Source organism: Alosa sapidissima, chromosome 9 (assembly GCF_018492685.1).
Source record: "Alosa sapidissima isolate fAloSap1 chromosome 9, fAloSap1.pri, whole genome shotgun sequence".
Lineage (NCBI taxonomy): Eukaryota > Metazoa > Chordata > Actinopteri > Clupeiformes > Clupeidae > Alosa > Alosa sapidissima.
In genome coordinates this window covers 21026637-21042207 of record NC_055965.1, presented here as the reverse complement: position 1 = coordinate 21042207, position 15571 = coordinate 21026637, and the positions used below count along the sequence as shown (strand labels likewise).

The 15571-nt window shown below is 40.2% G+C and overlaps 2 protein-coding genes across 2 annotated transcripts in view; one reads left to right on the top strand and one right to left on the bottom strand.

The window, feature by feature from the left end:
- LOC121718035 (NACHT, LRR and PYD domains-containing protein 12-like) overlaps positions 1–15571 on the top strand; it is a 1225568-nt gene that overhangs the window by 1018016 nt on the left and 191981 nt on the right. The window lies entirely within an intron of this gene.
- Positions 638–7029, bottom strand: LOC121719835 (microfibril-associated glycoprotein 4-like). Its single transcript, XM_042105629.1, has 3 exons — positions 7026–7029; positions 5281–5448; positions 638–922 (listed from the first exon to the last, which is right to left on the bottom strand). The coding sequence occupies exons 1-3, from the start codon at positions 7027–7029 to the stop codon at positions 657–659; spliced, it is 438 nt and encodes a 145-aa protein (XP_041961563.1). The 3' UTR covers positions 638–656.

Below are 15571 nucleotides of genomic sequence, written 5' to 3'. Positions count from 1 at the left end.
TCCTGGGTTATATAAGATAGCCTACCCAACAATTATGTAGGTTTAACCTAACAGTGTTGTTACGATAACCCAATGTTTGGGTTAGACTATCAACCCAACTCATTGGGTTGACCGAACAACCCAATTTTCGGGGCTAATATAACTCAGTGCTGGGCTCGACCACTATTTACCCAGTGATTGGGTTGAAATTGGGTTGTTTTTAACCCAATGTTTTTTAGAGTGTACAGTACATTATTGTACTATATCAAATTAAGACACATTTCCCAAATTATATTGGTATTTTTTTAACACTAGCAAAGTTTTACTGTTTTTAAATGTTTGATGATTGTAATGTTAATGTTTGATGATTGTAATGTTGTAAATTATCATGGATATATAAGTAATACTCCAGACACACCTTTGTGTATGTGTATGTCTGAGCATATATGTCTGTGTGTTTGTACACTATGTGTACTGTATGCGTGCATGCAATCCGGTACATTGTACACTTTCAAGCTGCAGTTTGCTCATATTTGCTCATATTTGCAACTGATTTAGTTAGACAACGTTTTTAGCTATGTCATGTGATGGGAAAACTGTTTCTTCACCAGGTTTATTAGACCACAACACTGCACACACACACACACACACACACACACACACACACACACACACATCTAATTGCTACACTGGGACAGTGACCTCATCTTCATTGTAATAGTCTTAAGTGAGTATGTGGTCCCTTTCCAGGTGTCCCAGCTGACGTACACCGGCCCATGAGGAGAACCCGAGTCCGGTATGTAGAGCCCGTTGGGGTTGGCGTCATGGCAGTTTGCATACCAAAAGCCGCCCATGAAGGAGCTGGCACAGTTCTTGTCCCAAGTGTCCTGGTCTTTGTCGAAGGTGGTGAACTTCATGCCATTGTGATTCTTCAGTGCATCACCTGAGAAGAGAGCTTTCATGAGTTTTTTTTGCCATTTACATTGCATGTAGGTTTTTTGACTAGCCTGACGTAGCCTTACTCAATTCTATTCAGAATTTGTGTCTGATACTGCACCACCAGAACGTGATTATGGGGCGTACGTGTTCTAACCAGTACAGGGGAAAAAATGCTTTGCCACACAATTGGACAGATCTAACCAATACGAGCGAAGAACCCTAAATCCTGTAGGGAGAACAGCCAAAACATCCTTCTTCTCAACAAATGCCTGAATTACTGTTTTCTCTTAGTTTTTTAAAGTTATTGCGCTGCCAATATATTATTCAACAGGCAATAACTAGGCACCCTTGCTCATCTGTCCATCATCATAAGCCCACCCAGACGATTTGATTGGTCAACTAGTTTTCATACGGGCATAGAGGCTTCTCAATGGAACTACAGTGCCTTCATAAACTCGGAGGACCCGAATTAAAAAATCCTGACCTCCAAAAAAATAGCTCATGAGAATAGTTCAGAAAACAAATACAGGAAATGTACAAGTTATTAGAACTGCTTACTATTGTTGAGCAAGAAGTAAAATGTCTCGGGTGAGTGTTTCTACCCTTTAATGCATAACCTGGGTCAGTTTTCAGTAGGGTTGGGTATCGTTTGGGTTTTATCCGATACCGGTGCTAAATCGATACTTTTAAAACGGTGCCGGTGCCGAAGCGGTGCCTGAACCGGTATTTTGTTTTTAAAATGTTTTAAATTAAAATGGTCTAAAGCATGAATTGCTTTTTTTATTATTGATAAGACAAATTTGAACATGAAATTGAACTGTTATATTCAATTTACTATCAATATCTCATTGCTCCTACGAATAATACATTTGAATGTTAAAACAGCTTGCCATGCATGCATACACAATGGTAGGCTAAAGCTCTGCTTTCTAGTTTATCAAGTGTAGTCGGTTTGCCATAAGGTATGTTAAAACCGCTTTCCATAAAACTGCCAGGTCATGGACAACGGCATTTGCAAGCAAGCTAATCTAACAGGGACTCTACTTTCCAGTTAATTCAGTGTGTTTCCAAATGCTTCAAGAAATGTCATGTCTTAACCCATAACACGCAATAGTTTTGAACATGTTAGGCTACATGTCGGTGTTGAAGTGTTCAGATTCCCAGCACTAGCCTAGTAGAAATTTTAACAGCAACTATGGCTATGCACTAACACCAGTCAGCTGAGTTTAATTAGCGATAACATACGGAGATGGTTTCCTCTTTGACAGCTCAGTGACATCAGGTATGTAACCTACATATTTATGTTTTTGCCAGCTAACTTTTAACATGATCTTCAAATTCATTGTGATGCTATATGGGCCTCATGCACATGAAAGATTAATATCATGCCATTATGTTGTTTAGAACAGCGGTCCCCAACCACCGGGCCGCGGGACATTCCTAACCGGGCCGTAGCCTACGACATGAGTTTAAAAAAAAATGCATGCAAACTAAACTAAATTTAATTCGCAATAATGTCACGTTTTTACATGTCATAGGCCTATATTCAGTTGTTTGATTGCACGCATGTTTGCATTTTGCAAGGTCTATTTTCTTACGTCTGTCTGTCCCGCCTTCAACACTTTTACATATTGCCTTCAGCGCTGCGCAGCCTCAGGTCAGCTCACTTCACTTGATCAGTTCTTCGTGAACGGTATGTCACACGAAGTTAGCTAAACTGCTAGAATGAGCAACAAAAAACAAGCATCTTTAGCAGGTCACTGGCCAGAGTGTTTGAGTTGAGAGAGCCGCCGCAGAGATTTCTTACAGAAAAAAAGCTGCACATTTTAGTGATGAGGACTGGGTGTCAAAACTCGCTTACCTGTGTGACATATTCGGATTGCTTAATGACCTCAACCGGTCACTCCAGGGGAGAATGACGACTGTCTTTAAACTGGCAGATAAAGTCGCTGCATTTAAAGCCAAGCTTGATTTGTGGGGACGACGAGTGGACCGGGGTGTATTTGATATGTTCCAAACAGTAGTGGGTTTTTTTTAGAGAGACTGAGGCAGGGCCCTTTCTTTCGCAAATGGTGCGCAATCACCTTGTTGCGCTTTCAAATGAGTTTGAGCGTTACTTCCCATCCTCCAAAGATCCACGGCAAACCAATGAGTGGGTCCGCAACCCATTTGTCAATATCCCAAATAGTCCTAACTTGTCAGCGCAGGAGGAGCAGTTGATCGAAATTGCAAATGACGGTGGTCTTAAGAGTGTCTATAAGGAAACCTCTCTGGCGGGTTTTTGGATCAATAACAAAGCAGAATATCCCGAGATAGCCGTAAAAGCGCTGAAGACGTTGCTACCATTTCCCACCACGAGGCCGGGTTTTCGGCAATGACTGCAACTAAGACCAAATTGCGCAATCGACTGGACATTTCAAACACACTGAGGGTGTCATTGTCTTCCATCATTCCATAAGCAGGGCTCCCACTGATTATATTCGTCATGCACGTTTAGTTCCCATGTTTTGTTCCCATATTTTGTTAAGCATGTTCACACGTAGGCTATAGATGTAGCTTCAAGTTGTTCAATATTCATAGTTCATATTGTTCAATTTTCACTTCTTCAAGTTCACGTTTTTCACATGTTTAAAAGATCGTTACCTTCACTGTTCATACATAACTGGAGCTAGTTCTTTTCAAGTAATGCATGCATAACACATATGGAATATGGAACATGGAACCCCCCGAACCATTCACCTCGCTTAATCCAAGGGGCGTGCAGAGAATTGTCTTTCAAACTGCCTAGGCATGCAATAGGCCAGCGCTACGACCATATCCGTATCCGGTCGGCAAAACGGCAAATACATCCTTCTTCGAAAGGAATGACTTAAGTGCATTGTGTTGCTCAACTTTCAAAGAAAAGCACAAGTCCAACTCCTCCAAAGTTGACGCCAACGCCGATTCAAACAACCGTTCTTCGTTCGCCATAGCCACCTTCCTTGTTGTTCACCGTCGCAGGACTGTCGTTATCCTGTTAAGCCCGCCTTAAGACTCTCTAACAAAATAGAGCGCTGTGATTGGATGAAGTCCACGGCGTCAGCCAATAGAAATCCCTATGGTTTGATACTAGACGTACAGGCTGAGCAAATTAATTTGCCGCCGCTAGGGTGCGTCTAGATTTCTAGGCTAAGTTAATTTTGCAGTTATTCAGTAAAAATCTTTTTGATTACTTCAAATAATTACAAAGCTATTTCTAAATCAAGACATATGTCAAAAGTGACCCCTGTGTGCACTTTTGATTAGAAGCAAAAACAAGATATATTAAAACAATTACTTTGATAAAAGTATTAGGTTGTAAGTATGAACGCATGGGCCATCTCTATCCCTGCTTTCATTACTATGTCTACTCATCTATACAGAGAACATAAATACGGTTCATGGTTCCCTGGTCCAGAGTGCTACATGTTGTCACCCTCAATACCAATAGCAGTTTAACTGATCAGCATCCTGATTTTATCGATGGAGTTACAATGGATGTTCAAAATGGAGCTAGGCAAAATATTCTCATGACACATATGAAGAAGGGCATTCATGAAGGGCACGTCTGACCTCCAGAGCCATATGGATATGAAAGGATGTGGGGCAAAGAAACCACAGACACAATATGATATCAGACATGATGGCCAAGAGAAAAGGAAGAGATCTGACGATCTACCAATGACACCAAAAGTAAGAAACTGGCCTATTCAATTCATTCATTCAATGGTCATTTGTGTGTGGCATATAAGACATGAAATGTCAAATCTTGGGGTTCACGGATTGGGATAAATGCAGAGACCAAATTTCCCTCACGGGATCAAAAGAGTATATATACATACTTATACTTATACATACTTAAATAAACAGACAACTATGCATGAGTTACCATAGGAAATGAGTGCGGGTCATTTTTGACCCATGTTACGCATTAGAAGGGGTAAGCCTAGCTTGCGCATTAAAGGGTTAATTTATTGATGAATTACTTTGCCTATTTGTAAAGAGAGGAAGTTTTGCGCAACCTGATGCCAAACATGCCCTTTACGTCTTTGCTTCCCCCAATGTAACATTCAGTTAATTCAGAATGTTAAATGATGACAGCTGAAGGAAAGGTGGACCTGCCTATATGTATATAATTGAAACATTCCGTCCGCAGGATATGAAATAGAATACTAGTTGCAGAAGACTAGTCTAATTTTTTGAATATACGTGTCACTATCACGTCTAGTGTAGTCAGTGTCATTGATTCATTGATAATAGTGGATGGTTATTGTTTCAGCATATGCTCCTCCACGAATGGAAGACTTACGTTACGTTGCTGGTGCAGCCTGCTGTGACCCTCACCTGCATCACCAGTGGTGAAAGCACCCAGGTGTAATGTGTAGCCCAACTGCTCTGGGTCCACAGAAATGGAGGCGTAGTTGGCGTAGGCCTTTCCCCCAGTCCAGTCCTCCATGTCCACCCTCAGCTCATTCCTCTTCCTCATGGTCAGCAGCACAATGTTGTCCAGGCCTACACACGGGTAGGCACACAAACAAGCCAACTAACTTTAGCCATCGTAGTGGCTAAAGAGCTGGGCTAGCCTGCAGTAGCCTGAAAAGACCTGGCTTCCACCATTGTGCCCATGAGCAAGGCACCTAACTGGGGACATTGGCCCTCGTAATGTAATTGACATATGTAATTCAATTTGGATATATGAATAAAAAAACTGTAATGCAAATTCCTAGGGCTACAGATAAGGGATTACCCAGAGTGGCCAATCAACAACCAACCAGAGTAGGGCAGGTTTTACTCAACTGACCCTGAATTGTGTGTAGCCCCACCATATCCAACTCTCCCCTATGTATAATTAATCTTTTCTTTTGGCTAGGTGTTACTACTAGCTGTTATGAAAAACGCAAGTTAACAACTTTTATAGGAGGATGATGCTGGATGCATTGCTATAATTCATAATATACAAGTTTCATTTGTGCCAGCTGTTTTTGCTGTGGGTGAAAAAAAAACCTCCATTGGCTGTTATCTTAAAGGAGAATTCCGGTGTGATATTGACCTAAAGTGTATTGAAACATGATACCGAGTGTGCACGTATGTCTCATAGCCCATCTCAGCTTGTCCCCTGCACTCCAAAATCTGGTGCTAGTTAGCCGATGCTACCAACAGCTTTTTCAATAGTGGTGCTTCAGCATCGGGCTAGCCATGCAAATAAATCACTGTTTTACACCCATTTACGAGGCTCAATGTATCTCCACACTTCATTGGTAGACTTCCGAGGGCCCTGACATTTAAAACGAGACATTGAGAACTTTGAAAAAGCACTGGTAGTTTACTTACAAGACGATTTATACAGACAGTATCTTCACGAAGTTTAGCGTTTGCAGCCATCTTGAATTTAGTCACAGCCAGGAACGGTTCACAGCGCTATAGTCAGTTGGGAACAGTTTGCTATTGATTTTTCCTCTTGACAAAATGTAATACAGAAATGTCACTTTCCGATGTTTTGGGATCACTCTCACTGAATCACGAGGTTATGAATGCATGGTGATATTTTTGCAATGTAATCTAACATTACCTCACTATAGACAATGCAGATCTGTCAGATAAGCTCTCCTCTCCCGTGCTGCTGCTGGGGCATTTGGGTTAAATGGCATCGGCATGCAGTTCAACATCACGTCTCATTAAGTCCTCTAATATTTCCTAATTTATGTCATCAACACATCCGTGATTCGTGGAAATGTGTTCACTAGATTTATACCTGTTTCACATCGGACACCACACTGATTTCCCTCGTGTAGCAATATTTGTCCTTGTAATTATGTATGGTTTGAAGAAATGGGAACTGAATCGAAGATGAGAGGAGCAAAGTGCATTGCGCAACACAGGCGCCCAAGCAAGCGCTCCTGCAGGTGCGCTATGGCTGTCAGAGGTGGGAGTAAGTTACACATGTGCAAGTCACAAGCAAGTCTCAAGTCTTAACCTTCAAGTCTCAAGCAAGTCCAAGTCATTTTTTGTGACAGTCAAGCAAGTCAAGTCAAGTCATAGCTTGGGTCAAGCAAGTCAAGTCAGGTCATAGCCAAATCATGATGATTTACCCATGATGATTTACCCCAAGCTACAATAGGCTAGTTATGAACTGCTGGAGTTTTATTTGTAACAAACAAATAGACATTGCATTCATTCAAGCCACATAGCCTAGGCCTACATCTGAACGGTTTATAGAATAAGATGAAATGTATATGAATAAAAATAAATGTATTTCAAGTAGACCTATTATAAAATAGTCTATTATTGTTTCAATATGCCTCAAATATTAGGTAGCCTAGCTACATCAAATCATGAAAATATATTCAAACAGTTCAGGTTACACCTGTCCTGACCGGTCACATCTCCAGGGAACCAATAATGTTGAAAAAGTGAACTAATCAATCAATCAAACGCTGCCGCCGACGTCACTGCCAAACTTTGACAAGCGCGACAGCGCAATGTGTTTTAGGAGGGTTTTTGGACCGTCAATGCTATATCATATTATACATAAGCCTAACATTTTATTGTATTCTATGCTGATTGCTGGCAGTTAGCTAGGCCTACTTACTGTTATTAGCCTACTACTAGGCTGTAACGTATGGAACAGGGACGTGTTTAAAGGTCTCATCTCATCGTTTTTTCATTAATTTTGCAGTGGTCTGTAGTATTGATGAATGCCCTGTGAGCCGGTTTGGTGAAAAAAATGCTGTCCTGCGTCTGTTTCATGCTGTTCTAGTTTGGTGGGGAAGGTGGGCGGGAAGGAACGACTGGATTTCGACTCTAGTCATGAATATTAATGACATGCTAATGAATTCACCTCTGATTGGCTAACAGTACTGTGACGCTTCCTCCAGTGCGTCCTCATCCGATTCTGCCTGTGCTATGTGTGGCAGATTGGTTTACACCTCCACAATAGTTTCTGTGCCATTTCCTCTGGGCGCGATTGGTGGAGCTACCATCACCCTAATTGCAGCAAAGATTGTTAAGGCTGAGCAAGATGTTTCATCAGGAGCCACTTCCGGGAACCCGGATCGCACGAGGGGGGGTCAAAATCCCCCTTTATGCAGAGCAGAGGCAGCGACTGCTCCATTGAAGTCTATGGGCATAGCTCAGAATTTCACCACATATGCTAAGGTCTTGGTTCTATAGAGTTAGGAATGTGAATTTCGGGCACGTTTTCATGATCCTCAAACCCTTCTGAACATTTCAGGTACATGTTTAGCATTTTTGAGCATTCCAGTCTGGAGAAAATCAACCTTATATCAGGTGTGCGCCGGTTATTTATGCAGCTGCTGTTGGCCGGTTGCAACGTACGCTCGTCAATACGTCATCGACACGCCTCTTTATGCAGACAGGATTCGATCCCCATTTCGCGCCCATAGACATGAACTACGACGAAGTATCTTGCTCCGCCTTAACAATCTTTGACTGATCTATCTTGCTCTGTTCTAGAATCTTTGGGCTGGACTGTCATTGGCTCATCAGCGTTCTAAGGGTGGCGCTTAGCGACAGGTCAATTCCAAAACCTAAGAAAGATTCACTACTCATTGATAATTGGAGACCAATTTGTCTGCTCAATAATGACTACAAAATTCTACCTCAGATTTTTGCCAAAAGAATAAAGTTAACTCTGGATCAGATAATTGATGAAACCCAATCTGGTTTCTTAAGACAGACACATTTCTAACAAAATCAGGCTTGTACTGGACCTTAGACTACAATGACCTTTGCAACAACGAGGCTTATATTCTATTTCTAGATTTCTGTAAGGCCTTTGACACAGTCGAGCACAAATTCATTTTTCAGGCCCTAGATAAATTTGGCTTCGGTCCTTATTTTTGTGAGTCTATTAAATTATATTCTGGGACCTCTCCTAGGTTTGAGGTGAATCGTGGTGTCAGACAGGGTTGTCCACTCTCCCCCTACTTGTTCCTGATCTGTGCTCAGCTACTCTCCGATTTTATTAAAATTAGCCCCTTACAAGGTATCTAAATTGCTGGGAAGGAAATCATCATTAGTCAGCTGGCGGATGATACTACCCTGTTCTTAAAGCAACACCAAAGAGTTTTTTGTACCTTAAAATAATGTTTCCAAAATCATTTCAGTCGTTCATCAACTTGTAACAGGGTGAACGGCATCTGCATTTGCTTCGCGGCCTTCTATCAGCTATAACCGCACTATGTAAGTTTGCCAGATCGGGTAGCGGATCTAGGCTATAGTTCAATAGAATGAGACATAAGAAACTACAAATTTGACTTGCATCTGATGTTGCAATACATCATAGGCTATTTTTTTTTTTTTTCATAAATCGGGCAACATATTCTACCTTGTCTGTGGACATCGTTATTTGCAAGGCCGGTGCTGGATAAACAAATAGCATGTGTGCGACGGAGGGAAAGTTCTTTGGCGTTGCTTTAAAGCATTGGTTCCCAAAGACTGGGTCGCGACCCACAGGTGGGTCGCAGGAGATTTTATTTGGGTCGCCGGCATAGCCTAATGACAATTTATGTTGTGTAATAGGCCTAGCTTTGTTAACAGTCACGGTTTTGTCATAACTCCCTCTGTGCATTTTTGCATTTAGAATAGCTCTGAAACTGGGGGCAAACACGTCGCAGAGGGGATGCCAGAGCGAATGGACATTTAAACGCTATTTTCCTCTTTCCATCTCGCAAACTTTAGCCTAATAGACTAAAGTATGGCGCATTATCGTTCATCTTACGGCTATTTCGCAAAAGCCTCTTGTTCTGATATTTAATAATTTCATATTCTTACAACATAAACACAACACCAATAAATAGGCTACAATATAACGACTTAAGTTATTTGCTGTTTACATTCTCCACGGTGTTATGGATCCATTTGTCTGCAACGCAACATAGGCTACAACAACATCTATCTTTAGAAATACAGGAGCAGCTTAGGCTACTATATGCTGAAGAGTGATGAATGCGTAGCACGCCAAAACGGAGGAGTCAGTGCATCACCAAACCCCATAATAGTAGTAGGCGCTAGATATCTATCCAACCACTTAGATATGGCACGTTAGAATGGTTATAGAAAAGTTTTAGAACCTGTGGCCTAAAACATCGACGTTTTGGGCAATATTGGTGGTTGCATGTTAAATCTGAAGTGAATTGGGTCGCGATAGCGTGTCATTTTTAAAAAGTGGGTGTGGGATAAATTTTATATGTCTCTCATTGAATGTTTAGTATACCTTACATACATGTAGTGAAATCTAATTGTCATCTCCTTACTCTGACCCTTGTGTTTTCGGAAACTCCTATGTTAGAATGTTTAGTTAAATTAACCCTTGTGTCAGCGAATTGTGGGTAACCCTCAGGATGTGGGGTCATAAACATTTCTTATCTTTGTCAAAACACCAGATGGTTAAGTGGGGTTGTAAACATTTCTTATCTCTGTTAAAATACCAGAAGGTTAAGTGATTAATGGAGGGTGACAACTTGTGATTTTCCATGGGTGTGGGGTAAGGTATAAGAGTTGGCTTCACCCACAGATGTGTGGGCTTGTTACTTTGACATTTCATGTGGGTAACATGCTCCCGGCGTCGTGAATAAGTCTCACACCAGTTGTCTTGGATTAATTTTCACCACATGGGTCCCCAGGGAAACACTGCTTTAAAGGATGCCTCACAGGTTCCAATAGCTATAAATAAAATTAAATTATTCTTTTAGGCCTCTGGGCTATACTTAAATATAAATAAATGTGAGCTTCTCCCCCTTAAAACGTATAATAGTCCATTCATTTGTAACATCCCTGTTAAAGAAACTGTCACTGGTCTAACTATCAACAGTAAACAAGACACTAGATGCTCTCTGAACTTTAATCCTGAAAAAACACAGAAAAGATTTAATCAGTGGCTTCAGAGAAACCTCTCCATTAAAGAGAGAATTTTGTTGTCCAAAGCAGAAGGCTTATCCCGTCTGACATATGCAGCCCTATCTTTTGACGTAAACAAACAAACATCTATGTCCATTCACAAAATTATTTACAATTTTACATGGAAAAATAGAATTCACTACTTAAAAAAACAGTTTTATTGAACTCCTATACACACAGTGGCCTTCACTTTCTTGATTTCTCTAGGCCTACTTTAAATAATACCTTCAAGATAAATTGGATTAAGCAATTTCTCATGAACCCTAATTCTATATGGAACTTCATTCCTCACTACTTATTCTCTAAACTTGGTGGCCTTGAATTTCTTTTATTGTGTAATTATAATATTGAAAATATTCCCTTAAGTCTTTCTAATTTTCATAAACAGATGCTTCTCTCCTGGAGCATGATATATAAACACAACTTTTCACCACACAGATATTATATCTGGAATAATAGAGACTTGCTATGCAAACACAAAACATTATTTTTAGAAAACTGGTTTGGTCATGGTATTTATCTAGTTACTCAGCTGCTCAACTCCAGTGGAGATTTAATGTCCTACACTGAACTTCTACACAGGTGCAACATCCCTATTCTTCCTAGGGAGTACGCTATAGTCTTTGATGCTATCCCTTCTGGTGCTGTCTCTCTTCTTAAAAACTCTTCACATAACTCCCCTTTATTACCTTTAAATCCCATTGTTACTGAGATTGGCCAAATCTGTTTCTTTACTAATAATAGAAATAACAACCGTAGAATACGCACTATTTTTCAAAAAGACAAGGTCTCTATCCCAACAGCACTTTCATACTGGAATAACCTATTTTCTGACCTAGAATGGCAGAAAGTAAAGTTTATCTTCTAAATATTTGATTACGAATAAAATTAAAGAAGTGTCTTTTAAAATAATCCATCGAATTTACCCATGTAAGACTTGTATGCAAAGATTCAAGAAGGACATTCCTACAGACTAACCTGACTCTCGCCAGATGAATTTCGTTCCACCTAGCTCCACTCACATCCATCTGGGATCGGTTCCGTTGAGAGAGATTTCGGCACGAGATTGTATGGTAGAGCCAATCAGGACACAGGGCGGGAGTTTCATAGATGTGACGTAGCGAGAAGCGACTGCGAGGCTTTTCGGTAACACTTTATTTGAAGGGGTCTACATAAGGGTGACATGTAACCGTCATAAGAATGACATGACACATGTCATGTACATTAATGACACATTATTGATGTTTATGACTGTTGTCATAATGTGTCATTCGGTTTTTGGAATGTCAAGTTGACATTGTTTGGGTGTCATCATTATGACAACTTGACATTAGCCAAGATTACATTATTTGATGGTGTCTTTGTCATGACAACTTGACATTAGCCAAGAAAATGTAACCCATTTACAATATTGTCATGACCACTTGACATTAGCTAAGAAAGAAATGCAAGGTGTTTGGCATGATATCGTCATGACAACTTGACATATAACTGTGTTTGGCCTGACTTATCTTCTATAACTGTCATGAATACTTTCCTTGGCATGATAATTTCATGACAACTTGACATAATTGTTTAATTATTACATGAACAAGTTCATATAACTGTGTTTGGCCTGACTTATCTTCTAGGTTTGTGAAGTGATGGGCTTGAACAATTGGCTGTCATGACACCATTATAAATTGGTCATGAATACTTTTCTTGACCTCAACTACAGTGGTACAGTTTTGACTTGTCATTAAGCTGTCACAAAGAACTATTACACACCAAAATAGTTTCCTGACAGTGTCACGAATACTTACCTTTGACCTAAAGTACAGTGAACCATATGAGATGTTTCCTGAACATGTCATTAAGTGCCTTTACACTATCATGTAGGTCCTATATCTGTACATTTTACATTTCTGCAACATTGACTCTAATTTCAACTATAATAACAAGAAATACCATACTCAGTCATGACTTAAAAAGAGTTTATTTCAGCAATGAATTTTGCAAAACCATAATACATGGACATGTTACCATGCCAGCTAACCTAAGGAACATGCATTAAACTATTCACATACTAGTCCTTAAGCACCATTTCATTGCCATCATTTCTGCAGCTTTTTCAAATCATGCCCGAGTCTACCCAACACACCATTATGATGGCGGATTCCTAACCAGTGGTACCATTCAATCATTGTAAGGTGTGTTTTGAGGGACTGAGGGGTTCGATTCCCCCTGAGACGCTATATTTGTTTTTTGTATGTCTGCAATGCACGTTCAATATGTTGAGTATATCCAAATTATAATGGTGTCATGACAGTCAATTATTCCGGTCCATCACTTCACAAACCTAGAAGATGAGTCAGGCCAAACACAGTTATATGTCAAATTGTCATGACAATATCATGCCAAACACTTTGCATTTCTTTCTTGGCTAACGGGTTACATTTTCTTGGCTAATGTCAAGTTGTCACCGTCAAATAATGTCATCTTGGCTAATGTGAAGTTGTTATAATGATGACACCCAAACAATGTCAACTTTACATTCCAAAAACCGAATGCCACATTATGAAAAGTCATAAACATCAATAATGTGTCATTAATGTGCATGATATGTGTCATGTCATTCTTATGACGGTTACAGGTCACCCTTGTGTAGACCCCTTCAAATAAAGTGTTACCGGCTGTTCTCAGCCTCACGGGTTGGCTTCGATGTGAGTGGTTGAGGTAGCACGTCAATAGATGACGAACAAGTGGCTTATCCAATCTTATGCAAGGATTTTTAATAAGGCCCAGCCTTCTGAAGCACCACTCCAATGGATCGATCCCAGATGGATGAGTGGAGCTAGGCCAGGGGTCGGCAACCTGCGGCTCCGGAGCCGCATGCGGCTCTTTGATCCCTCTGATGCGGCTCAGCTTTTGAAAATAATAATAAGTAGGCCTATTTAATTCAAATGTATTTTATTTTAGTTTGATGGTCTATCTGAGTAATTTATATAACTTCCCACCTCACTTGACTCCGTAACCGTAGCCTGCACAATACTGTTACATTCGCGGTTCGTTGCCATATCAATATCAAACAAAATCACCGATTTCCCTCCATTTCAGTCAAGGAGAACACTTGTCTTTAATTGTTATTGTTGATGTGTGCGCCTTCTGTAGGCTAGATAAGGAAAATGTCAAAAAGGAAACGTCAGCGACCACAGCTTGCAAGCGCGAACACAAGCGGGCTGAAATGGGAAAGTTTCCATCCGAAAATTGATTCTGAAAACACGAAATGAACTGCCCATTATATATCGCACACTGTAACGAGTTAGTATTGCTGTGTTAACCCTATTCCTGCATGTGAGAAATCGTTCTCACAAATGAAAAATGTAAAGACAAACCTGCGCTCACGTTTAAGGGCAATTCCGCGCAAAACTGTCACATCCATAACGCCAACACAATGCCATGGTAGGCTATTTAGTTGGCGTTATGGATATATGACAGTTTTGCGTGGAGTTGCCCCAAATGATGACAGCCTCAATTCTTGTATGAAACTTCACCTCACTGAATATGAGCCAGCCAGACTCCAAGGCCATCACCAAATCTAATCTCTGGTAGGCCTAATGTTCAATTTCGCCAATGACATATCAATGAAAATTGAGTGTTGTGTTGTGAACTATGATGTTACTTTGCATACCAAAGGACAGTGGGAAAATAGGGGGTGGTGTTTAGCCTACATAGGAAGCCTAAGGCCTATAGCCTACTAATGTCATTCCACTTTACATTTCAAGTTACTTGCACATTCCTTTTAAAACTAGTACAAAATGTATTAAAAATCCTCTGTTGAATGAAAGTAACTGTACATTAAATATCCAAACTTCTTCTTGTAACCGTCTTTATGTGGCTCTTCTGAGATTAAAAAGAAATAAATTTGGTAAAAGTGGCTCTCCAGGCAAAAAAGGTTGCCGACCCCTGAGCTAGGCGGAACGAAATTCATCTGGCGAGAGTCAGGTTAACTACAGACTGCTCTTTCTGTCAACAGGCTCCTGAGAATCTTGAACATTTACTCTGGTCCTATCCCCACTCTTGTACCTTTTGGCAAGATCTCAGTGCTTTCATTTCTCAACATATTCTCTTTGATTTCTCTTTCTCCTCTCTATCTCTTAAAGATGTACTGTTTGGCTTCTCTTCATACCCGACATCCAAATCCAACCAATTCTATATTATCAATCTACTTTTAATACTAGCTAAAGCACATATTCACAAAATTAAATTTTCTAGTTCCAAACCGTCCTTTATAGCATTTGAACGAGAATCCAGGCAATACATCAAGAGCATCTTATTCTCTAAAAACGGCAAAGCCCTCAAAACTCTCGATCTATCTATGTATTATTTAACATATTTCTTACCTAACTACACTGTATATGATTTATAAGTACTGTCTATTGTATGCTGTACCCCCTGGTAATGTTTGTAATGTTTGTTTATGTTCATGCATTGTTCCTTCACTGTACACATTTAACTGTATTTTATACCATTTGTACCACTTTGTATTATACCATTTTGCAATAAAAAAAAAAAAAAATCTAGCCCGTTTCCAACCTTTGATTCCCACATAAAGTGACATGACTGATGCGGAATGATGACGTTTTCACTCGGAAAATGCTTTTTCCGAAGCCCATGAACGCTAGGTCTGCCTTAGTAACAAACTGCTCCGCATGTGCGGTGTAACCTCTAAAGCAGT